Here is a 23,641-nt window from a genome sequence, read left to right as displayed (position 1 = left end):
TATCCGCCTTCTTCCCTTCGGCCCTCTCCCTACCCTTCCTCCCAGCCAAGGGTATCCAATGTCCCTGAGAAAATTTCCTTTTTGGGATTGTGGGACCCAGCTGTCGCTTGCAAGGCACCCAGGCTGGAGTAGAGGCTCCTAAAGATAGCAGTCTTGAGCTTCCTCCCCACTCCACTGCGGACAAAGCTATGGGAGGCCCTGTCCATTCATCCCCCTACTTCACCCACTTATTCCTAGTTATTTCCCCTCAAAAGAGCCCCAGTTATAGACCCAGCATGTGCTGTAAGGGCAGAGAAAATGTGAGAGAAGGAAAATGGAAGGGTGAAAGCCATGAGTACCTGCAACTCTTCAAAGATCAGATTGATTGCTAAAACAGGGACTGGGAACTAGAGATCCCAAGGGCGAAATGCAGACCTTGGGTACCACAGCTGCACATTTAGAGGCAAGGGGTGTGTGAAGAGGGTGCTGTAACCACAGAAACAACTTGGAGACAGGTTTTTTTTTAGGAGGGGGATCCCTTCCTTAGCAGCCCTCCTGTCAACAAATTGGTGACCATGGAGACCTTCTGATTTAAAAGTGGACAGAATAATTGACCTGATTTCCAACATCAGTAGGGACATAGGCCCATGTAATGTTACCTTCCCACCTCTCACTGCAAACTTGCAGAACACAGCATGAAGTAAGGAAAAGGAACAACTCAGCAGCAAAGTGATGGAATACAGTGATAGAGCACTAGTATCTTCCCAATTCCTGAGAAAGGTGCACATGAATGAGAAAGACAGAGGGCCTCTCCAGATGTCTTTTCAAAAGTTGTAAATTCATGATTATTTGAGCTCGCAATAGTAGTGGGGAGGTTCTGCATGATCCCACTTTCAATACTATTTATGCCTACAAAAGTTTTGGGGCGGACATGCTGTTTTCCTTCCAATCAGTGAGTGTCCTGTAGACTCCTGCCGAAAAGGGTAACTTTTCATACCAGAAATATTCCAGGGTGGATGGAAGGCTGCTTGCCTCACTTTTTTGTACTACAGCACAAGAAAGCCCTCCCAGATGGCAATGATGAGGTCTCTTTCAGGAAGCATTGCAAAACTAATACAGTGGAATAGTGTGCAGACTGTCTAGCAGATTAGGGTATGAATTTGCCTCTCTCTTTCGGGACCTTTCCAGACTGGTGGTTTGTTTTTCCCATTCCAAAACATGTCATGTAAACTCATCGCTAACACAATTATTGCATCAATGACATGTTTCAGAATGCAACAGACAGTCTGGAAGGGTCCTGAAAGAGAGAGCGGTAAATGGGGGTGGCACAAGGGGAGAGACATAAAAACGCAGAAAAACACGGAGAGAAGGAACAAAGACATAAGAAAGAAAAGGAGGTGGTGGCAGGGAAGATTTGAGTGAGACATACCAATGGGTCAAGTGGGAGGAGGGTGAGAATTGACATTTTTGCTAAGGTGTAGAAAAGTGCAAGAAGGGAAGAGCCCATCAGCTCAGCTCAGGGTAACCTGACCTACTAAGGCCTTTTGCAGCTATCCGTGCTGAGCTGACACATCCTCCTCCTGGACACATACCCAAAATGGAAGGTGATATTCTGTTAGCTTGGAGTCATACCTTCTGTACTTCCAGCCTGGAAATAAAGCGCAAGGGTCCTGGCACCCTGGGGTGTAAGAAGCTGTCTTATTCCAAACCAGACTATTGGGCCATCTAGCTCAGGGTCATCCACACGAATTGGCAGCAGCTCTCCAGGGTTTGAGGCAGGAAGTCTTTTCTCAGACTGACTCAAGAGATGCTGGGGACTGAACCTGGGACCTTCTGAATGCAAAGCACATGCTCTACCACTGAGCTACAGCCCTTCCCTTGAGCACACCTGCCACCTGAAGACTCCTGTAATTTACAGCGGCAAGCCCTGCCTGCAATTGGTGCAGCTTTTCCTAACAATGTGGAAATTGATACCGTGGCCTGTGGAATTCTTTCCTAGCACACAGCTGTTGAAAGGTAATGAAACTTGCCAGGGAAAAAGGATAAACTTTATAACTGGGTTAATGTAAATCTGTACATATCTAAAATCAGTCTGATTGTATTAAAAATCGTGGGGAGGAGACCAACACTGATCTGTTATTTTAAAAAATTATCTTGTTTGTCAGATAAGGTGGCCATGTGTCTTTCTTTGCAGAGGATAGTCCTCTGTAGAGCTGCCTGATCAAAATCCAGTTTAAATATAAAAGAAGCCCAAGAAAGGAGAAGAGGGCTCTTAAAGTTGCTCATGAACAGTTAGCACCTGAAGAACAAGGCACAGGTCACCTGGTCAGTCTTCCCCACTATGGTGAGATGCATCAGACATGTATTTAAATTATAAAACTTCCTAAATTTGCATCTCTATAAAGTAGTATATGCAGATTTTTATGTAAATCTTTGCCTTCTTTTCGTGATGCATTTCCTCTTTTTAAATTAACTTGTAGGTGGCTACTTTCTATTCAGCTTAAAAAGGCTCCCAGTACAGATAAGACCTGGGAATCCTTGCCTCTAGCAAAAGGTAAAGGACCCCTGGACAGTCCAGTCCAGTCAAAGGCAACTTTGGGGTTGCGGCACTCATCTTGCTTTCCGGCTGAGGGAGCCGGCATTTGTCCGCAGACAGCTTTCCAGGTCATGTGGCCAGCATGACTAAACCACTTCTGGCACAACGGAACACCGTGACGGAAGCCAGAGCGCATGGAAATGCTGTTTACCTTCCTGTCGCAGAGGTACCTATTTATCTGCTTGCACTGGTGTGCTTATGAACTGCTAGGTTGGCAGAAGCTGGGACAGAGCGCCCAGGATTCGAACCGCCAACCTTCTTATCGGCAAGCCCAAGAGGCTCAGTGGTTTAGACCACAGTGCCACCCGCATCATCTAGTACATCAGGGGTTGCCAACATTTTCAGACCCCAGGGCACATCTGGACTTTTGATCACTCACTTTGGATTTGGGTACAAGTCAGATCCAGTGTAAAGGCTGAAAGAGAAAGTGGGAAAGGGTGTCTGTCGCTTCCAGCTGCCTCTTTCAGCCCAATGTGCTTTCCCAAGGAATGCAGGCTCACCACAGGGGCAGCAATTCTTTTTTTGAAGTCAGTCCAAATCCATGCCTATCCTGTCATGTCTTATGCAGTGAGGTATTTCGATGCCCTTCTCCTCAAAACCAGCTTCAATCCGAATTAAGAAGAATAATGAATGACCTCACTGCGTTTCAAGCCGGCACAGGGTGCACAACTATCACGTGAGTGCAAAGGATGCTGGGACTTTGGTCAAGTTCTTGGAAAGGCCGGTCGAGGCAGCATCTCTTGAAATTCTATTCCCGTTAGGGCCCCTCCTTGCCTTTCATTTGACAATCTGGGCTCCAATCATAACCCTCGTAGCCCCATCAATCACTCTCTTCCCCGCCCTCACAATTCATTTCGTTCTTGGTCGTTGGCTCTGACTCTCGCCTGTCTAACTCAATTTTTAAATGTGACTGGCCTAGGGAAATGTCAATTAAAAATCGAAACACCATTCTTATTGGCTACTCTGGTAACACCTCACAAGCCGACAAGAAAGGTCTCTTGCCTTTCGCTGGACTGGGCAACGTCAGAAACGTTCGCGCCCACATTTTCACATCCTGGAGTTCCATTGGTTCAGGATCACGCTACTCAAAAAAGCTGACACCTTCGGCTGCCGCTTTATTTGACGACAGCCGCCGCTTTTACTTCCCCGTTAGCCGCCTATAAACATCACGTGCGTTCGTCTTTGCAGGGTTAATTTCCGCTCTCGCTGGTGATTGGACAATCCTTGCCGGTTCTTCTTCCTGTTGGCTGGTGGGCTCTTTAAGCACGCCTCTTTCCTACAAATACTTAGCCAGCTCTGTCCCGATTGGTTGAGCTTCGCCGGCCTCCCGGCTAAGAAAACGGATTTCTGGTTTTGGTCTGTGTCTCTGATTGGCAAGTACTCCCCCGCCCTTCCTCATTTTGATCGACATCTCCAACTTCCCTTTAAGGATTGGCTGCGCACCATAGCCCGCTCTATTCGATTGGTTTGCCCTTCGAGGAGCCCCGCCCTCATCTCCAGGCCCTCCCCACCCTTTTCTGTTCCACTTGTGCTCCATTTCAGTGATTGGCTAAAGTCGTTTTCCTCCTTGACTCTCATTGGCTGAACTCCGGCCTAGGCTGTCTGGAGATGCGCGCGCAGCCTGGGGTGGTTGCCTCTCCTACTGCTGCTGCTACTACCAGGGCAGGGGGGAGCGCGAGGCTCTGTGCTTCCTCCTTCTCCTTCCCCACCCTCCCCTTACCACATCTCAGGCTTTGGCTGGGTGACTAGGCCGCATTCCCCCCCCGTTGGGGGGGAGGGGGCCATTGTTGTTATGGAGACTGGTTCTGGGGACCCCCCATCACCCCCACCGAGGTATAATGCTCCTCACTCAGTGCTCCATGCCCTCAAGAAGGTGAGCCCGGCTCCTGGGGCTGTAGGGGTGCCTGCAGACAACATGACAGCTTCGCCCCTGGCAACAGACAATGCAGTAACAATGGAAGCCGTGGAAGCAGACCTGCCAACCAGCGCTACAACAGCAGCACCTTGCATTCCTACAGAAGCAACTTTAACCAAGATCACCGTAGAGATGTCTCTCATGGCTGTGGCCAATGATAACGGGACCATGGCCTTTCCTGCACAGGTGGCATCGGATGCCGTGGCTACGGACATAATTCCGGTGGGCGACAAATCTTCCGCAGAGACGGTACCTGTGACCAATTCGGTGGATCCCGTGCCAGCCGTGGCAACAGTAAATGGAATGTCTGTAACGTCGTCTGATGATGTTGGGATGGTGTCGCCAGCTGTGGCTTTGCCTAAAGAGACCATGGTGAAATCTCTCCCGGTTCCACCAGAATCGCCCACAGTGGTAGTGGTAGCGCCTAGCCCCGTGACGCCTCCCGAGAAGACTCCACCGACCACGCCAGAGGGCTTGGCGCCTCACGATCTCTCCACTCCACAACTGCCCCAGGACATGGGTTCCCAGTCCAGTCTCGGAACCCCGGCACCCAGGGCTCCTCCAGCTCCTGACACATTGAGCTACTTGGATTCTGTCAGCCTCATGTCAGGCACCATGGAGTCACTGCCCGGCTCTGGATTCCTTGATGATGCTAGCTCCATGGGTTCAGATTCTGAGATCAATGGATTGGCATACCGCAGGACCGACAAATATGGCTTCCTAGGGGGCAGCCAATATGTTGGTTCAGTGTAAGTATTGGCACCAAGGTGATGAGTTTCCCATGCTGCGGGGAAGGGAGGGAGGGGAGATGTTAGTCTTTTATACAGGACAAACAAGTTCAGCAAGATATCCAGTGATGACCACAATTCCAACTCTGGCTAGGGTGCTGGGAAAAGAATATATGATGTTCTTCCCCTAGGGGGCGCAAGCTGTCATCTTGGAAAAGTTGGGTTATGGGGAGAATCCTAGGGATGAGAGGGATCCTTGCCCAGATTGGTACCCTGACAGCATAAGTATAACCTAAGGCATCGCCCACAGATGCTCGTCCATCAGACTTTGTGAATGGTATCTTGCAAGTTTGGGGAGTGCTTGCTCTAATCTTTGACTTTTGGGGAATATGAGATTTTGGTTTTATTGGTTGACGTTTGGAACAGAATGTGCAGTCATTCCTCTTTAAGAAAAATCCTTATTTTTCCCCTCTAAACCTACTTCATCATCCTGTGCTTGGCATACAGCAAAGGAACAAAAAGCACTTGAGTTTTTGAAAAGAGGTGAAATACATTGATTCCCCTCTAGGCAGGAGGACAGTGTGGAGTTCTGAGGCTTTCTGATGCTCTGTAAAACAGTTGTATGAATTGGGGTGGGTGGGCTGCTGATCATGACTGTTTTGGAACTGCCTTAATTGTCTTCCTAAACCCTAGAGCTATCTCTTCAGCACAGTCCTTCAATTAGATCAAGTGACTCATTTCTCCATCCAAATATGACTGGGATTTAATCTCTGCCCTTTCCACCATAACTCTGTTTTTTCTCTTCAGCTTGGATGCTGCCCTCATTGGCCTTAAATTCAAACCATCTCTCTGGATGTGTGGTTTCACTGGAAGGATGCTACATGCTCTTTTGTCTTGTGGATGACCACCTTTCTTTCATTCATGCCAGTCAGTCTTTGTCCCAAACACGGGAAGTGTTGTTGTAACATTAGTCTCAGTAGTGTGAATTCAGACTATCACGTCTATTATATTTCAGTTGTGTATTACACTATATCCCCCAAAACCTTGGTTTGCCTCTTACTCCAGTTGCCAACTCCTCTAAATGCCCATTCCATGCATTTGTGGTGTGGTGGGAGACAAAGTTGCTCAGGGAATTCACTGTCCCAGGATGTGAGCAGGTCAAAGGTTAGACATTTTCATATAGGATCTCTACATCTGTAGTTGCTAACTACAGCCAAAGGAAACAATCACCTGCTCACTTGTCAGTCTTCTAACAGCTAGGAGGGAATGAGATGATGAATTGACTAATTACTGCCCTGTTGCTTTCTGGCAGTGTTAGAAATTAGCCAGGCAGGCACTAGGCATGTTTTGCAACTGACATGGGCTCAGTTGCGACCACATGGAGATCTCTGGATGCCAGATGAGCGACTGACATCTCCATCTGGCTGGCCCCTCCACCTTTCTTAAGCAGGTAAGCAGAACAGCTTCTTTATTGCATTTATATCTTGCCTTTTTCTCCAAGGAGTACATGGTTCACCCACCTCCTCTGTCAATCCCTATAACAACCCTGTGAGGTAGGTTAAGAGGCTGTGACTGGCCCTAGGTCACCTAGGAAGCTTCATGACTGAGTGGGGTTTTGAACCCTGATCTTCCAGGTCCTAGCCCAACACTCTTAACCACTACATTGCACTGGCTTCCGAGAGTACTTCTGCTATTGGGCAGCTATATAAATTAAATAGGTAAATAAATATGGGGAAAGCAAAATGTCACTTAGAGAAGGATATGAAATATTTCCCCTGAAGCTTGAATTTGTTTATTCTGTATTGTTTTATTTGATGTTTTAATGTGCCGTAAACCACTCTGAGATTTTCTCTTTAAAATATAAAGTGGTGTAGAAATGAAATTAATAGTAATAATAATCATAAAGACTTCTTGGGGGGGGGGGTTGGGAATGGTGCCTAGACATACCATTGTGGCAACTGCAACCCAGGTTTAAGATGCCATTTGGCGATTAGCTTATATATCTGAGTTTCTAACACCGCTTCCTTGCTCCTCCTGGAGATGAGATGCAGGAATGGATGGACCACGTTCAACTTGCCCTGTGTGCTCTTAATTGTCTTCAGACTCTCAATAAAGTGTATACAGCTGTGGCTGTTGAAGAAATATTCTGGGAAGAGTGCTTGGCTTTTGTTTCCTTATTTTGAAGAGCACCATTCCCCCAGTCCTCAGTTACAAGCAGCTTCTTCTAAAAGCAGTTTGTCATCTACATGGGGCGAGGAAAGAAAGTGAATTAGTGCTCAGGTGATTTGTGCCGCGTGGACTGACCGATATGCTGTTGCTTTTGAAGAGCTTTTGAGCCGTTATCTATTGGAAGGTGTTTCCCCTCATCCTCTCCATGCCAGTGTATCACTCTACCCAGACTTGTTGCCTGTTCTGGCTCTGAAAAGCTGGGAGATTCTGGGTGGGTTCAAAAGCTGACCTTTCAGGACCTGTAACTGTACAGCGGCGGTTGCCTGTGGCCTTCAGTCATACAGTTAAGCACACTGGAAGTTTGTCTCACTACCCTGGATTCCTGAGCATAGTAATGCCAAGTGCCACTGACTGATGGATGTCTAGGGAGGTCTTTTAGCTCAAAGACTTTCCTAGCCCCCTAATCAGGTGCCACTAAAGGGTGTGGAGGAGGAAGCACTGCCTCTCCCCGGTTGCCCTGGTTTCACATGGGAGTGTGGAATAGTGTGTATGGCATGTGGAACATTGTGTATGTGTGTATTTAGAAAGTGACGTACCTGTAAACAGCCACTAACACAGGATTTGGCAGCCACCCCTAATCCTAAGAATTTTAGTTTTCTTTTAAAGAGAAAGGAAGTCTGCTGAGCTCATGTTTGATGAGGAAAACCTCATCGGAGGCCAGCCCTCTTCTCCCCCGCTAGTTTTCAACATGGTATTAGACTTCCCACAAGCATCTGTTTGGCCACTATGAGAATAGGACGCTGAATTAGAGGAGCCTTTGGCCAGATCCTTTTTTACATAGCACCTAAGGCCCTTTGTTTCCAATAGCTGGCTGGTCAAATACCCCCAGAGGGCAAGGTGGTGCTGACAGCTTTCTCCCTATTGTTTGTCTCTAGCAATTGGAAGTAATCACTTTCTGAAGAAGGGGAGGCTTGGGGAGGTTCTGTTGTAAGCTGTCTAATCGCTGGAATTTTCAGCAATGCATTGGATCCATTTTTAAAGTCTTCTTACAAGATGCAAGGATGTGGCAGGAAGAAACAGTTCCCAGTTTTGCCCACAAGAAAAGTTAGATGCAAATTAAATATGAAAACTAGTTTATGCTGGCAGTCCTAATTTGCAGGATTGATTTCAATTGTGGAATGCCCTTTTTAGTTGATAGTTCTGACAAGTGCAAATTCCTAGTGGTTTTGCAGCCTGCTGACCGTCAGCTTGTTCGTCTGCAGAATATGAGTTCCTAACGAGGCATGTCTGTGTTAAGGATTAGTGGGGTGTTGTTTTGTTTCAGCTGGCGAATGCATGTAGGTGGCAGCAGCCTGGGGGGTTGCTTTCTTTGCTTGGCGGGTGTGGGACCAATTGCCTGAAGTTTCTCTTATTAGATGCGGATAAGCTGCTGTTCCTGCTCAGCCATCTGTACCACCTTCTGTCATCTTTTGGCCGATGCTGGAACCTGTAAGGAAAGCCAGTTATTGAGGAAGAACGACTGACAAAGTAAACAGTAGTCAATAGAAACAGAACTATGGGTATCGGCAGCCAACAGGGTTAGAGCAGAAAAAAAATGGAACCTGGGATATTGGGAGCTGAGCCGAGACAGTATTCAGGATTTGTTGTTTTGTGTTTGGTTTTCTTCCCTGCCTTATCCACATTGGTTAAAATATATCTCTTTTGATTTGTCTTTGGCTATGAAATGCAGGTTCCTCTAGCGAATTTTGGGCAGAAGTAGAGCTTTTGACTCATGGCTTGAGTACAGGGTGTGTAGGCAGCTCTGGTTCAAACTGCTGCTCGGCCACAACACTCCCCTGGGTGACCTTGGACAAGTCACTCACAAAATTCTGAAGATCAAATAAACCCCACATGTGCTGCTCCAAGTTCCGTGGAAGGAAGACCAGGATAGAAATGGGGCATAGGGATGTTGGCTAAGCCCAGGGCTGCACCCACCCCAATGCGCTGTAGGAAGTGAGTGGAGGTTCCTGGCTTCTCTGCGCGTGGGCTAAAGCCTTATAGTGCTGGAGGCTTGTAGGTTGCCTTGCAGAGAAGTGGAGCCCCACAAAAGCACCAGCCACTGGTTTCCTCCGATGGGTGTGGCCGTGGGAGAAAACTGCTGTTCCTTCCCTACCAATCTCCTTCCCTGGCTTTTTTCAATTAAGCAGCCCCACCACTTCCTGTTTGGCAAACCACATTTCCTGTTTCTTGCTGGGTTCTGTTAAAGGGAGCCCTGCCCAGATCCTACTGTATGTTCGCCTTCCCTAAGGCCTCTTGACTGAAACTGATGCAGGGTAAGGGGTGGAAGCAAGTGAAATTAGCACCTCACTCTTCTCGCCCCACCAATAAAAGGACAAGCTTGAGTTGTCTTTTCTTTCTTTCTTTCTTTCTTTCTTTCTTTCTTTCTTTCTTTCTTTTGTGTGTTTATATTTTGAAAATGTATTTTAAAAAAAGAGGACAAGTTTGAATGGCCTGTTGCCCCGCGGCCCAGCTAACTGTGAATCACATCACGACTAGCTGAAGGGCTTCTTACTTTCATTCATGCTTATCGGAGTTATCCCTGGATACTCTTTGAAGTTTTCTTTTGTGGGGGAGGAGTGAGGAAAGCTGAATACATTGTGAATCTTGCATGTGCTTGTAGTCATGTAGTACACGGTTGGTGAGCCCGGAGGCAGGAATGGATAGTGGGAAACCACAGACGCTCTGACTGGAACCTTACCCTATAACATTTTCTCAGGTTACGCAGGAGGAAACTGCTCCATTTCTCAATGCCCTCCCACAATCTCCTTGGCGGCCACAAACCAAGAGCAATGAGTTTGACGGAACGAAAGCTCAGTCTAGGATTTTCCCATGTGTTGAGTAGAAATTACAAAGATGGTATGTTCAGGGTAGCAAGTAGAGGGTGGCTGGCTCAAAAAGTGTTTGTTATCTGCCTGGAGGGCTTGTCCTGCCAATCCCTTTTCCTAGAAGGGTCTGGAAGAGGGGGACTCGCAGGGACCATGAAGCTGGGGAGCAAGAGAAGGACACTGGGCTGGGGGAGTTTGGTGCTGTCCCAGTGGTCCCACCTCCCCAGCTGAATAATTTGCATTTTTCAAAAAAGGAATTTGTAGTTGTGTCCTTTTGAAAGCTCAGAAGCTGGCCAAGAGGCTGAGGGTACCAGTATATTGCATAGCCCTTTAGCTCTTTCCATGAATGTTGTGTACTTCTTGCAAAATGAGCATAATAGGCATGTATGAAACTCACTTGGCACTGAGTAGAACTGACAACCTTTTTCTCCTTAGCTCAGTATCTGCTTCCTTATCCTTTCTTCTTCTTCTTCTTCTTTCCCTGCAGTGAAAGCGCCATCCCAGTGGACGTGGCCAGGCAGAGGGAACTCAAATGGCTGGACATGTTTTCCCACTGGGACAAATGGCTGTCACGCAGATTCCAAAAGGTAAGCAGAGATCAGCTTCTGGGTACCACCTTCCCGACTGTGTAGAGGGAAAGACTCCAGGTGGGATCTGAGCTTTCCTTTCTTACTGAATTTTTTAATTCCTCCATCTCATTTGTAGGTTAAATTGCGCTGCCGGAAGGGGATCCCTTCTTCTCTCCGTGCCAAAGCGTGGCAACTTCTCTCAAACAGCAAGGAGCTTCTGGATCAAAATCCAGGGAAATTTGAGGTATTTCCAAGTACCTTGTCTTGGCTGCTATGCTGATGGGAGGGCGACGTCAGGCTCTCTGTTGGGAAAAGAAGAGAGAACAAGTTTTCAGCCTTTCTCCCTCTCCATTTTGTTTTGTTTTGTTTCTTGTCTGCTTTTTTCTTAGGAATTGGAACGCCAGCCTGGAGATCCCAAATGGCTAGATGTGATTGAAAAAGACCTACACAGGCAATTCCCTTTCCACGAGATGTTTGCAGCTCGGGGAGGCCACGGGTGAGAGAATGGAAGACGGGTGGCAGGGAATGGTTTTGCTACAGTGGCCAAAAGGAGTGTCATCTAGGGTTGGGAGGTCTCCATGCTTCCCTTGTGCACCTCCAACTCTTAGGATTGCGCTTCCTCCCCGTGTACTTGAACAATTTGCCCTCTAAGGAGCCTTAGAGGTATTGCTTCATCCCTTCCTCTCCAGCTCCCTGTGCTGGGTGCGGATGATGGGAGTTGTAGCCCACCAGGTTGGGAAAGACTGTCAGCACTCACTCAGGTTCCAGCATTCTTCCTTCTCCTGCATCCCTTCCATCTCCCACCAGAAGTAGCACAGCCCATTGGTGGTCAGACACTCATGTCTCCCACTCTCTTTTGCCTGTCCCAGGAGCATTATAGCCTGTGCTTTCCATTGGAGGCCCAGCCCTTATCTGCGGCCTAGTCTTGAGTTAGCAGTGGCACTGCCTAGAGGCCAAAGACCTACGTCACACCTTCCAATCCTTCCCTGAGCCTGCTGGGTCCCATTTTGAATCTGATGCCCCTTCAATGCTAGGAGAGAGATTCTGGATCCCTGGTCCTCACCCTTCTCTTCCGTTGCAGGCAGCAGGACCTCTACCGCATTCTGAAGGCCTACACCATCTACCGGCCAGATGAAGGCTACTGCCAGGCACAGGCACCCGTGGCCGCGGTTTTGCTGATGCATATGCCTGCAGAGGTGAGGAGCTCCTTCATGACACTGTGTGGCAGAGGGAGGGACAGCGGACACCTTGAGAATGTGGGTTCTCTGAAAAAGAAAAGGATGGGATGTGGTGGATGAGGTTTGGGAGGAGCCAAAGTTTGTATATGCTGGGAAGAATCTTCAGCACGGTAAGTGGGAGAGTGGAGAGCATCCTGACTCCAAAACTCTTGGGGTCTTGGTGTTGGTAAGGAGAGGGTCTTTTACACCAGGCCTACCCAGTGGTTCCTTCTCTGCTAGAAACTGTTCTTTGTGCTGCTGAGGCAGTGGGCAGGGGAGCCGGCACCTTGCTCCATGCCCTCAGAGACACCTAAGAAGAGCCCTGCTGGGTCAGACCAGAGGCTTGTCTGGCTGGCCCAGAATGCTGTTCTCAGCTGCAGCCTTTTTTTCTATATGACACTGAGCATGTGCAGTGGGCTTGTTTGTTAAATTGATTATTACATCCACATCCCTTCTTTTCCCCAAGGAGCACAAGCCGATGGGCAGGCTTCCTCCCACTCCTCATTTTATCCTCACAACAAGTAGGCTAGGCCGAGAGCTGATGACGGCCAGGCCGAGGTCACCCGGCTGAGTGGGGATTTGAACCCTGGACTCCCAGGTTCTTGCCCAGCATTTTAATCACCAAACCAAACAGATGTCTCAGAGCCTCCAAACTCAAACTCTAGTCTTGCAGCAATCTTTATGACTGCGCACAGGCCCTTAAGGCATGTCTACCAGGAGATAAGGGTCTGTTGGGCACTCTCTCAACCCCACCCCCCTCTGGCAACCTGCCACTTTTCGGCCCTGTTACTTAGTCTCAGGCCAGTTGTCAACACCCTTACATTGCCCAACGTAGAAATATAGCCATGGTATTTCAGCAGAATTTATAAGGCCCACAGCAATCCATCGGTAGTGCCTTGTCTATTCATCTCCAGTGGAAGTCAAGGGCTGTAGCTCAGCAGCTGAGCACCTGCTTTGCATGCAGAAGGTCGCAGGTTGAATCCTTGACTCCTCAAGGTAGGCCTGGGAAATACTCCCTTCTTGCAGCCATGCAGAGCCACTGCCGGTCAGCGTAGATAATGCTGTGCTAGATAGACCAATGGTCCGACCCAATATAATGCAGCTTCCTTTGTTCTTCTTTTTGGACGTTGGTTGCTTGTGTGCCACCTGCACAGTACTGCAAAGGATATATGGCAGCCAGAACAGAGGAGGTAACTCTCTGGGCTGTCCTTCTGAATGCACTAGTAGGGGTTTATTGCATGCAATTGGGCAGTGAACTAGTGGAAGGACTGCCTTAGCCTGGAGGGTATGACTGCCCAGATTATCAGTGTTGAGAGTTTCTGTTTCTCTGTCTCTTCAGCAAGCTTTCTGGTGCCTGGTGCAAATCTGTGAGAAATACCTCCCTGGCTATTACAGCGCTGGACTGGTGAGTACGGCTGTGGTCCTGTGAGGAAGGGCAGTAAGCCCTGGGCATTTCCACAGGGCTTCTTTATGGGGAAATGTTTTCTGCACTCTTTAAAAAAAACCACTCTAATGAATAGAGGTTTCCCTCCACTACAACTTCACTGGAATATCTATGCTTAGCAGTGTCCTGCAAGAACCGCCCAGTATCTTCCTGTTCTCTACTTTTCTGGAGAGGAATGAGACTTGCCCTCCTGGGAAAGGACGGGAGGCTTGTAGTCTGGTAACGTGCAGCAGCAGCAGGGACACACATAATTATACACCTGCCTGCTCTTTCCTCACTTTCATTTCTCTGTTAGGGCCAGTTTATCGGACTAGCTTTTTAAGGGTTTGTTTTCCAACCTGTTTCACTTCTCCCTTCATCCTTCCTCCAGTCAAACCTGGAACTTGCCCTCCCACCCCCTGCCACCACGGATGACTGGTCCAGAGAGTGAGCTCGCCTTGGGCTCAAGTTGCCGACTTCTTTTCCCAGCCCATTATAATGGACTGAATTATAATTGTATCTGGGCAGCGAGTGCCGTTTTAGAAGAGGTGTTCCCTTCAGTGGTGGAAATACGACTTCTCTGATCTTGCCTGTCGTGATGTGTGTGCATCCTCTCAAAACAAAGGAAAGATGCCATTTCCCCATTTTAAATTTTTTATTCAGCTGCATATATATGCAGGGATAGTTGCTTTTTTAAAATGTGTGCAATTAAGCGACACATTTCTTTAAACCAGGTGACTGTTTAAAAGTGGAAAAAATATCAGGGTGAAAGAAAGTTAAAAGTGAATTAAATCATATGAACAACAGAGCTAAAGAGGAATCAGTGGCTAACTGTATGTCTTGAGTCTTTCGTTACCCCATCCCACTAGAGCAGGGGTGACTAACCCCAGGCGCTCTAGCTTGCTGTTGGACTACATCTCCCATCTCTCCTGACCATTGGCCATGTTGACTGGTGCTGATGGGAACTGGATCTCCAGCAGCATCTTTGGGGGGGGACGGGACACAGATTTCCCATCCCTGTTTTATATGGACAGAGACTGTGCTTTTAAACAACTGCCAAGCAGGCAAAAATCAACAGGTGAAGGGCCCTGGCTTGGTGGTAGAACACCTTCTTTGCTAGCCGAAGGTCCCAGGTATAATCCCCTGGTATCTCCAGGTGGGGCTGGGAGGGACCCCTGCTTGAATCCTGGCAACCTACTGTAGGCAGTACTAAACCAGATGGGCTCAGTTAAAGGCAGATTCCTATGTTTGTTTCATGCTGGGGGAAGCTTTATTTCTGCCTTATATACAGCCATTAGTCACAGAACCTTTATCCATTAAAAATATGGCAATTCTTCTAGCTCCATGCAGCCTTAAGCTGTGGTCCATGGGACCACTTCAGGCCTGCCTAGTTACTGTCTCTGACTTTCCTGTCCCTCTGTACTTCTCTGCTGCTTTCAGACCTGATAACTACTTTCAGGGTCTGAAATCAGGCTTCTCAGGCTGCTTTTTGGCTTCTTTGTTCTCCCATGTGTGTTGAATCAAAGGTGAACTGTTCCAGAAGCTCTGCAGACACCATCTTGGTAGTCAAGATAATCCTGCAAATAATTGGTAGTTGTTGTAGCAGCAGCAGCAGTGAGCTCATATACGTATATATTCATTTGCTTTGATACAGGCTAATTGACTTCATTATCTGTGGGCTTGGGGTTCTGGGCTCTGAGCCCAGAAAGGGGAACCAGCTGTGAGATTTTGGTATTTGCCATGATGGACCCACGATGGGAAGTCATGGCCAGAGTGACAAATGCTGCTTTGTGTATAAAGGTTGTATAAACCTTTGCTTGGGTGTGGACAAGCCATCTCCTTCCTGCCGTGTCTGCATCTGTAAAGGCTGGGAGACTTGGCTAGCTGATTTGCTGAAGTCTACACCTTTCTTTTAATAAAGCACTCTGGGATCTTTTACATCCTTCTTTGGTATTCCTCAGGGTGGATTTGATTTAAATCAAATCGATTTAAATCATGATTTAAATCACTAGTCAGTAAGATTTGATTTAAATCACTAGTTAGTAAGACTTGATTTAAATCATTATTTATTTTTACAGAAAGACTCATTCTTGCTGGTATGATCTTAATATTTACAACCAGATGAAAGTTTCATTTTTGGAATAATAAATTTTCAGAGTAGTTTTTACAGTTCTATCAAAATTTACTGATTTGGTTATACTATTAGAAATACGTTGACAGATAATTATGAAATTATTGTGAGGTTTAATAAGTTAACTGTTTATATTTGGACAACTTTTCTGCTGTACTTTATTGGAAGGAGAAAATCATTTCCTTAATAACAATTTAAACAATTTTTTTAACTAAGCAATAACATTATAGCATAAGTATCCATGTTTGCTAACTGATGTGGTTAAACGGGGTTTTTTTTAAACACCTTAGACTGAGTTTTAGCACGCATGAAAAACTTAAAACAAATCCTTATTTCCTGATGAATAGCCTTTAGAGTATAATGTAACTTAAATAGAAAACTATCTTTAGAAGGATTTTTCCTCCAAAAGCAATTTATTTTAAAAATACAATTTAAATAAATTTAAATTTTAAAAATCCAATTTAAATTAAAAAACCCCCATGATTTTCAATGATTTTTATCCACCTTGGTATTCCTGCACCCAACCACTCCCACCAGCCCTCCTTTGGGCTGGTACAGCAGGATACAATGAAAAGGAGAAAGGTGAAAGTAGTGGGGAGGGGAAATACAGGGTTGGTGATTCCCCTTCCTCCCAGTGCTCCTCTCATCCCAGAGGTTTCTTGTGCTTCCTGCGCAGGAGGCGATTCAGCTGGACGGGGAGATCTTCTTTGCCCTGCTGCGCCGAGCGTCTCCCATTGCCTACCGCCACCTGAAAAGGTACAAGGTCGACCCCATCTTGTACATGACGGAGTGGTTCATGTGCATCTTCTCCCGGACCTTGCCCTGGTGCTCTGTACTGCGCGTCTGGGACATGTTCTTCTGTGAAGGTGAGGCTTCTTCCTTGGTCCTCACTCGCTTTCTCTCTGCCAGGCCTTGGGTGTCTTGATTACGTAGTGTCTGCATCCCACCCCCCCACCCCTTACGCCGACCCAATCAGGAGGGAAAGATACAAGAACGGCACTTTCTGCTATAAATTGGATCCTATCCTTTGGCTTTTCTTTTGAACTGCCTTTCCATCACTGAATCAGAAGGGTGACTCCTGAGCCCTTGCTTACTTGGTTGTTACAAACTCCACTTGTGTAGTCTCCTTTTTTAAAAAGCTTATCCCCATCTCACAGAGGATGATGGGATTCCCGGCCTCATACGACAGGCATCCCCAAACACGGCCCTCCAGATGTTTTGGGACTACAACTCCCATCATCCCTAGCTAACAGGACCAGTGGTCAGGGATGATGGGAATTGTAGTCCCAAAACATCTGGAGGGCTGAGTTTGGGGGTGCCTGTCATACAATGTGTCAAGCTCCTTCCTTCCCCCACACCCCCAACCCCTGAGTGATCCTTCTCTCCCACTTGCAGGGGTGAAGATAATCTTCCGTGTGGGCCTAGTGCTGCTCCGGAACACGCTGGGCTCAGTAGACAAGCTGCGCTCCTGCCAAGGCATGTACGAGACGATGGAGAAACTAAGGAACCTGCCTGTTGATACCATGCAAGAGAACTTCCTTGTCCAGGAGGTGAGAAACAGGTCGTAAGGGCAGAGTTCTAAGCGGGGAACAAGGAGCCTTGGATTCTGCACCAAGGATGAGTTACTGCATGATATCCGTCAGGCAGAAAGCCAGTTGGGAAAGTAGTCAGGATGCACAGGGCAGGGGAAGGCAGAAGGCAGATTGGGGTCAATTGTTTGATTTCTAGATGATCTGCAAATCTGCCCTCCTCTGGTGTAGAGAATGCAGATTATCAAAGGGATATCAGATTTAAAGAAGGGACGATCCACAGTGTCCATATTTATTCAAATAAACATGAACTGAAGATACAAATGCACTCAAAATCCTAAAGTAAGATAATTGAGGAAGGGAGCTTAAATGAGCTAATAAAAGTAGACTTGGTGGAAAGTGCTTTAAGAAATCAGCTAATCACATGCTTCCAGTGACAAATTACATGGAGTTCAGGTGTTGGGGGCGGGGGAGGCTGCTTCTCCCTCAACTTTTAAAATGGTTTTGATTTTATTTTTTTCATACAACCAAAATCTGCCTGGGCAGGCTGTGAGTTGGGAGTGGAGGAAGGGCAAACGGGGAGGTTCTGCCTAACCCTTCCCCTTCATGTTTGTCAGTACCTAATCACCCTCCACCAGGCCCTTCTTTGCCTGCACAGGGGTGAAGTCCCGGATCCTGGTATTCCCCCAAATGCAAATTATAAGGTGGCATGGCGGAAGTTGATTGGACCATAGCGGAAAAGGTTAAGCAGCCTTCCTCTGCTTGCCCAGGCTGATTTGAAAGTGAGAGAGAGAGAAACCACAGAGGGAAGAAACCAGGAACTCCACATGGCAAGTGGTTTCCATTGCAGCTGTGACGTAGCCTTGCCCAGGCACTGCCTTTGTTTTGTGTGGACCGGGAGATGTTACACATACGAGGGGGCTGCTGAGACAGGGGTGGAAGTGTGGCGGATATTGGTGAAAGATGCCACATGGCTATTCCTCTTGCGTTTCTTTTGTCCCGTCCCCCCCACCTTGCCCAGGTGATTAACCTCCCGGTGACGGAAGCCCTTGTGGAGCGGGAGAACGCCACGCAGCTGAAGAAATGGCGGGAGACGCGGGGAGAGCTGCAGTACAAGCCCTCCCGCCGGTTGCATGGCTCGCGGGCCATCCACGAGGAAAGCCACCGCATGAACCCGCCCTTGAGCGCCAGCGCCAGCCTTTTGAGCCTCACCGGCCTGAGGCAGAGGGTTGCCATTGGCAGTACCGGCGGCCCTTCCTTCTCCCCAGCGCACACGGTGGGCTCCTTGGCTGTGTCGGCTGTCCCCACTCCGGCTCCTCCCGCCGCCCAGAGCCAGGTGGTGGTGTCCGAAGGCCTCCACCCGGCCTTGCCGTCCCCGACCGGAAACAACATGCCGCTTGGTGGGCCCCCCAGGAAAGCGGGCGGCAGCAGCAAGGAGGAGAGGCGGAAAGAGAAGGAGCGCGAGAGGCAGGAGAAGCTGGAGAAGGAGCGGCAGAAGCAGGAGAAGGAGCGCGAGCGGAAGCTGCAGAAGGAGCGGGAGAAGCAGGAGAAGGAGCGGGAGAAGAAGCAGCAGAGGGAGCGAGCCAAAGAGGAGGCCAAGCTAAAGAAGGAGAGGAAGTTGTCGCTGAGGAAAAAGGAACCCAAGTCAGCCCCTCCGCCGCCCGCTGAGGAGGGGAAGGAGGGGGGAACCTCAGGGGCGTCCGTGGTACAAAGCACACACTTTTGAGTAGGGCTGGGGGGCCACACGGGCCCCGACGACTCCCTCCTGTCAGCTAAGGACCAAGGTGGTGGCTGCCACCCAGAGACTTGTTGTGGTAGGGGGACCCAGAGGGCAGGAGGAGCTGTGCCAAGGCGAGGGATAGCTGCCATGCACTGAACCACACAACTTAGGGCCGCGGTTGGGTAGTGGAATACTTAACGGAGGTCCATGTTTTTACCTCCCTTTGCGTGCCTGAGGTGGATGTGGCTCCCTTCCCCCTCCCCTTCCCCTCTCGTTAATGAATAGGGCCAAAACAAGATGGCGGCTGTGCTCTGCGTGGCTACGGAAAATGGCCGCCCACTGCTGTTTTTGTCGCAGCCGACAGGAGCAGCTGCATCACTCTGCTCCCCTAACAAAAGGTTGGGAATCTTAACCTAGGAGGTAACCGTATTAATAATAATAACTCCTGACATCCCAATTTCAAGTACTGTATATAGAATCCTCTCTCCTTAAAGCTATTTAACCACTCCAGGCTTACAAACACCACCTCCAGAGAGGCTGGTTTCGAGAACAAGGTATTGTCTTCCCGCCAATATATTAACAAATGTTTCTTCCATTGTGGGTTGGCCCTCATAACATTGCTATATATATATATTTCCCTCGGCTCCACCCCAGACCTGACTTTCTCCCATATAAGAAATCCCTCCTTCCTTTGGCTACCTGGCCCCCATGCATGGTTACCCACAGGCTACGATAGTTGCCTTATTTGCTGGCGGTGTCTCTGTTCTTTGAAAGCTGCATGGCAGCCTGAAATTTAATCATGGTGGCTTTAGCCAACATGGACCTGCAGCAAAGAGGAAAGCTGAACCTGTTGGATTGCTCCCTCGCATACCGTGAATTGAGACAGGAAGCCTTTCTGTGAATGCGAGTCTGAGTGTGTGTATGTGTACGTGTATTGGGGGTGGGGAGCTGGCTGCCCTGCTACCCAGAAACTCAGCCATTTGGCTGCTCCTATGCAAAGATTTCTTAGCAGTGGTCAGGAAAAAAAAAAAGTTGGTGCCTATATGTGTCTGTTGAGATTTCTTGAGCAGAAAGGAGAAAAGAGATTGGAGCAGAGAGGGGGCCGTACGTTGAGATTCCCCCTTCCCCTTTTGGCGATATGCACTTGAGAAAGGTTTTTGCTCTTCAGCAATTTCTTGTCCTTCAGTATTTACCTTCTGGCACAAACGTTCCCATTTGCTGCCTCCAGACAGTGAGGGAAGCAGCCAGGTTTCTAGGGAGCTTCTGCCAACAAGGTGGGGGACGGGACTGTGTTGTACACTGTTCCTCTCCAAGCACTGGTAGCCATATCAGTCCTTTAACAACATATTTGGAAATCTTTGCCCTTGTTTTATTAGCATACACCCAGCACCAGTCATTTGCTGGATACAAAGGACGCGTCTCCACAACACATTTAAGCCAGTGGACCATTAGTTTTGACTTCTCTGGGCTCTCTTGAAGAGCCCTTTCCCAAGTTCCCAGGTGTTTGGTATGAAAACTCCCATGATCCCCAGCCCAGCATGGCAGTCAGAGGCGGTACAGTACCCTAACATTTATTGAGAGACCAGCAGCAGGAAGAAGGCTGGCCTAGGGTCAGGTTAAGGAATTGTCATTTGGGGAACAGGCTGAGAATGCTTTCATATTTTGAACCCCCACAGTCCCTTCATAAAATTTGAGGCATGGCGGTTTAAAACAGGTTTTAAAATGCTTTTAGTTTGTTAATATAGTACATGCCCCCGAGTTGCATGCTTTATTCCTCTGTCCCTCAGCAGAAAGCAAATTGGTTCCTTTAAAATACTGTAACTCGAATGATTTTTCTCGATGTGTTTTCGTTATGCAACCACAAACCCTTTTAACGTTCCTACACACTGGCATTAGCTAGCTAGGCCTTCCTTTGATAGCAGTGCAGAATGCAGCCGGTCAGATCCTTGGCTTTTATTCCATGCAGCTTAGCGAGACCTGGGATGCTGATATCTACAGTACCTTAGCAAAGCCTGGGCGGGTCAGAATTTTAGAACTGTTGTGGGAAGAAGGGTCTCTGCAACAGGGAGAGAGAACTCTTGCTGCCTTGGAGGTCAGGCTGGGTTGGAAGTGGACTGAATGGATTTGGGCAACTTTGGACTTGTGCATCTTCATAACTCTCCCTGTTGCCCCTTCTGCTTTCACCTTCCGCAGCATCGCTCTCCGCCTTAGGTCACATTTTTCTGCAGTTGTGAATAGCTTGAAAATCATGAACCTGTTTCAGAATCTCACTTCCCAGAACACGCCTGCCCTAAATGGCAGCTTCTAGACTCCACGATCCCATCTACGAGCCAGCAAAAAAAGCTCCATTAGTCCATCCTCATTTCTGTATATAACTTTTCTCTATAACACATATATTATATATATGTTTCAGTATTGTAATTATGTATACAGAACCTTGAGGTTATTATTTTTTTGACCTTGTGCTCTTATTTAATGGGACAGACACTGGAAAAATTAGGAATTCATTTTCTCCCCTTGCCTTTTAATTTTTTATTAGGTTTTTTTTTACCACCACTGCTAATCAGGAAGAGAAGAAAATTGGAAGTTTACAGCTGACATCTCTTTAATGTCCTCCTTGTTAATAATGTCTTTCTTTTTGTTCGTGCCTCGTTCTTACTGGATTTCTCCCCCCATTGCTTTGTTTAAAAATGTTAACAAAACAAAATGACAGTCCAGTTTGTCAAGCGTCTTCATTGATTTTTGATGGTTTGGGCTGTCTTCGGTGGGATTAGAGTATCTGCATCCTTGGAGTGGGGGAAAGTTTTCTTTGCTGAAGGGTACACACAGTGTGTGGGTGCTACCTGTGAATCTGATTTAGTTCCTGCCTAAACACAGAACTACACAATTATCTCTGTTGAAATTTAATTCTGTGAGTTTTGGCCCAGGTCTCCTTCCTATCAAGATAATCTCTGTCTTCTAAGGCATTGGTTATCTCTCACAGTTTGGTGTCATCTTCAGATTTAATGAGTACCTCCCCCCCCCCCCAGCCTTCATCAAATCATTTATTGTTGAACAACACTGGGCCCAAACACAACTGTATAGTACCCAGCTTGTCATTTTGGCTCCATCTGAACTATACGTTTAAAGCAGTGCCATACAGCTTTAAAAAGTCATGTCTTCCTCACAAAGAATTCTGGAACTTGTAGTCTGATAAGGATACTGAGAATTTTTAAGAGGTCCCTATTCCCCTCACAGAGCTACCGTTCCCACAGTGGTTTAATGACCAACCCCTTTTCCCAGGGGACTGTGGGAATTGTAGCTCTGTGAGAGGAATAGGGGTCTTCTAACAACTCTCATTATGCTAAAACAAACTACAGGATCCTTTGAGGAGAAGAGAGGTCTCTTTGAAGTGATATCACCATAGTACTTAAAAGATAAGTGCAGATAGGACATTTTCTCTTTAAGGTTGACCAGGAGCCACTGATGAGCACTCCTTGGATGCAATCCCTCACTAGCTACAACTCTTACGTCATGGTAGCTCCATCTAGCCCACATTTTACTAGCTTGCCAACATGAATTCTGTAGGGGGACCTTGATCAGGGAAGAGGAATCTCCAGTTGTTGTTGGATTCCAGCTCTCATCAGCTCCACTTTGCACAGTCCACAGTAAGGGATGATGGGAAGATGTATTCCAGCATCAGCTGCCGGGTCAAATATTCTCTGTCCCAAAACTCTGTGACTTTTGACGCCCCTCTCAATTCTGCCATGATTGGGGAAGGCTGTTGGTGGTTTTAAGATCAATATGTTTGCCACCTATTGCAACCTTTCTCCAAGAAACTTATGGATGACATACATGCAGCAGTCCTGCATAATAGGTGGGGCTGAGACAGAGCTTGGACAATGGTTACTTTAGTGGACTTTATGGTGGAATGGAGATTTGAATACCGTCCCCCACCCAACCAGCCACTGCCCTGGCTCTCTTGAATCTTCGTTGTTGATCTGTGTATGGGAAAATCAGTGGGCTTGTGTAGCCGGAGGTGGACCAGTGCCATGTTGAACCAGGGAGCAAGTGAACATAAAGTAAAATTACACATGGATACTTTAAGGGTGTGAGAGCAGAACTGGAAAATCGAAATACAGAAAATTCAGAATATTATTGGGAACAAAGATCCTTTTAGGTTTTAAAGTCGTGCTGGAGGAATGATTTTATGATGAGTCACGTAGGCAACTACCTGGAAATCATTGATAAATTGTGTGTGTGTGTGTGTGTGTTATGGTGGGTTGGGGAAGATGACGCCATTGGAAGGACCATAGTTTAGAGGTAGAGGCACACTTTGTGTTCAGAAGGGCCCGTCTCTCCCAGTTAACAAGGATCTCTTTACAGTTAATCTGAGGGAAACTTCTGCTTGTGGCCTCTGCTGAGCCACCACTCTCCAGGCTTTGATCCTGGCTTTGATAGCAGTCAACTTTTAGGCCAGACATGGTGGATACCTGCTGCTTCATTTTTATTGTTACTTTACCATATTGTGATAGTGCTGTTGTGGCACTGCATCCTTAAGGCTAAGGCAAGGGTCCTGGCCATAGCTGTCAACCTTCCCGTTTTTTGTGGGAAATTCCCTTATTCCAGCGCCGTTTCCCGCTGCTATCCCGGATTGTTAGATATCCCGTAGACTGTCCCCAGGACAGGTGAGGCTGCTGATCCCTTATTTTCAAGGCTGCTGATCCCTTATTTTCAAATCTGAAAGTTGACAGCTATGGTCCTGACCCACCAGTCAAAGACCAGAGAGTAGGCCAATGCTGTTTTCATCACACCACTGAAT

At 47.5% G+C, this 23,641-nt stretch overlaps 1 protein-coding gene and 1 long non-coding RNA gene across 2 annotated transcripts; one reads left to right on the top strand and one right to left on the bottom strand.

The window, feature by feature from the left end:
* Window positions 1-2,014: 2,014 nt before the first annotated feature.
* Window positions 2,015-3,058, bottom strand: LOC308461215. Its single transcript, XR_013978830.1, has 2 exons — window positions 2,955-3,058; window positions 2,015-2,278 (listed from the first exon to the last, which is right to left on the bottom strand). It is a non-coding gene; the product is annotated as an uncharacterized lncRNA (long non-coding RNA).
* A 1,139-nt stretch (window positions 3,059-4,197) lies between these two features.
* TBC1D10B (TBC1 domain family member 10B) lies at window positions 4,198-21,552 on the top strand. Its single transcript, XM_080977883.1, has 9 exons — window positions 4,198-5,239; window positions 10,739-10,838; window positions 10,957-11,064; window positions 11,210-11,316; window positions 11,902-12,016; window positions 13,377-13,442; window positions 16,268-16,457; window positions 16,987-17,141; window positions 18,142-21,552. Exons 1-9 carry the CDS (start codon window positions 4,368-4,370, stop codon window positions 18,844-18,846), a joined length of 2,418 nt encoding a protein of 805 aa, XP_080834009.1. The 5' UTR covers window positions 4,198-4,367; the 3' UTR covers window positions 18,847-21,552.
* The last annotated feature ends 2,089 nt before the right edge of the window (window positions 21,553-23,641 follow it).

Source organism: Podarcis pityusensis (genome assembly GCF_964106645.2).
Source record: "Podarcis pityusensis genome assembly, chromosome: 13".
Classification (NCBI taxonomy): domain Eukaryota; kingdom Metazoa; phylum Chordata; class Lepidosauria; order Squamata; family Lacertidae; genus Podarcis; species Podarcis pityusensis.
The sequence above is the reverse complement of the archived record's forward strand: the minus strand, read 5'-3'. Positions and strand labels throughout refer to the sequence as shown.

What these genes read in the sequence shown, in the direction of transcription:
- TBC1D10B (XM_080977883.1), top strand. Translation starts at nt 4,368, where the DNA reads ATGGAGACTGGTTCTGGGGACCCCCCATCACCCCCACCGAGGTATAAT. An exon ending in AGCCAATATGTTGGTTCAGT is followed by an intron (nt 5,240 to 10,738) that starts GTAAGTATTGGC and finishes CTTTCCCTGCAG; the next exon opens with TGAAAGCGCCATCCCAGTGG. An exon ending in GGACATGTTCTTCTGTGAAG is followed by an intron (nt 16,458 to 16,986) that starts GTGAGGCTTCTT and finishes TCCCACTTGCAG; the next exon opens with GGGTGAAGATAATCTTCCGT.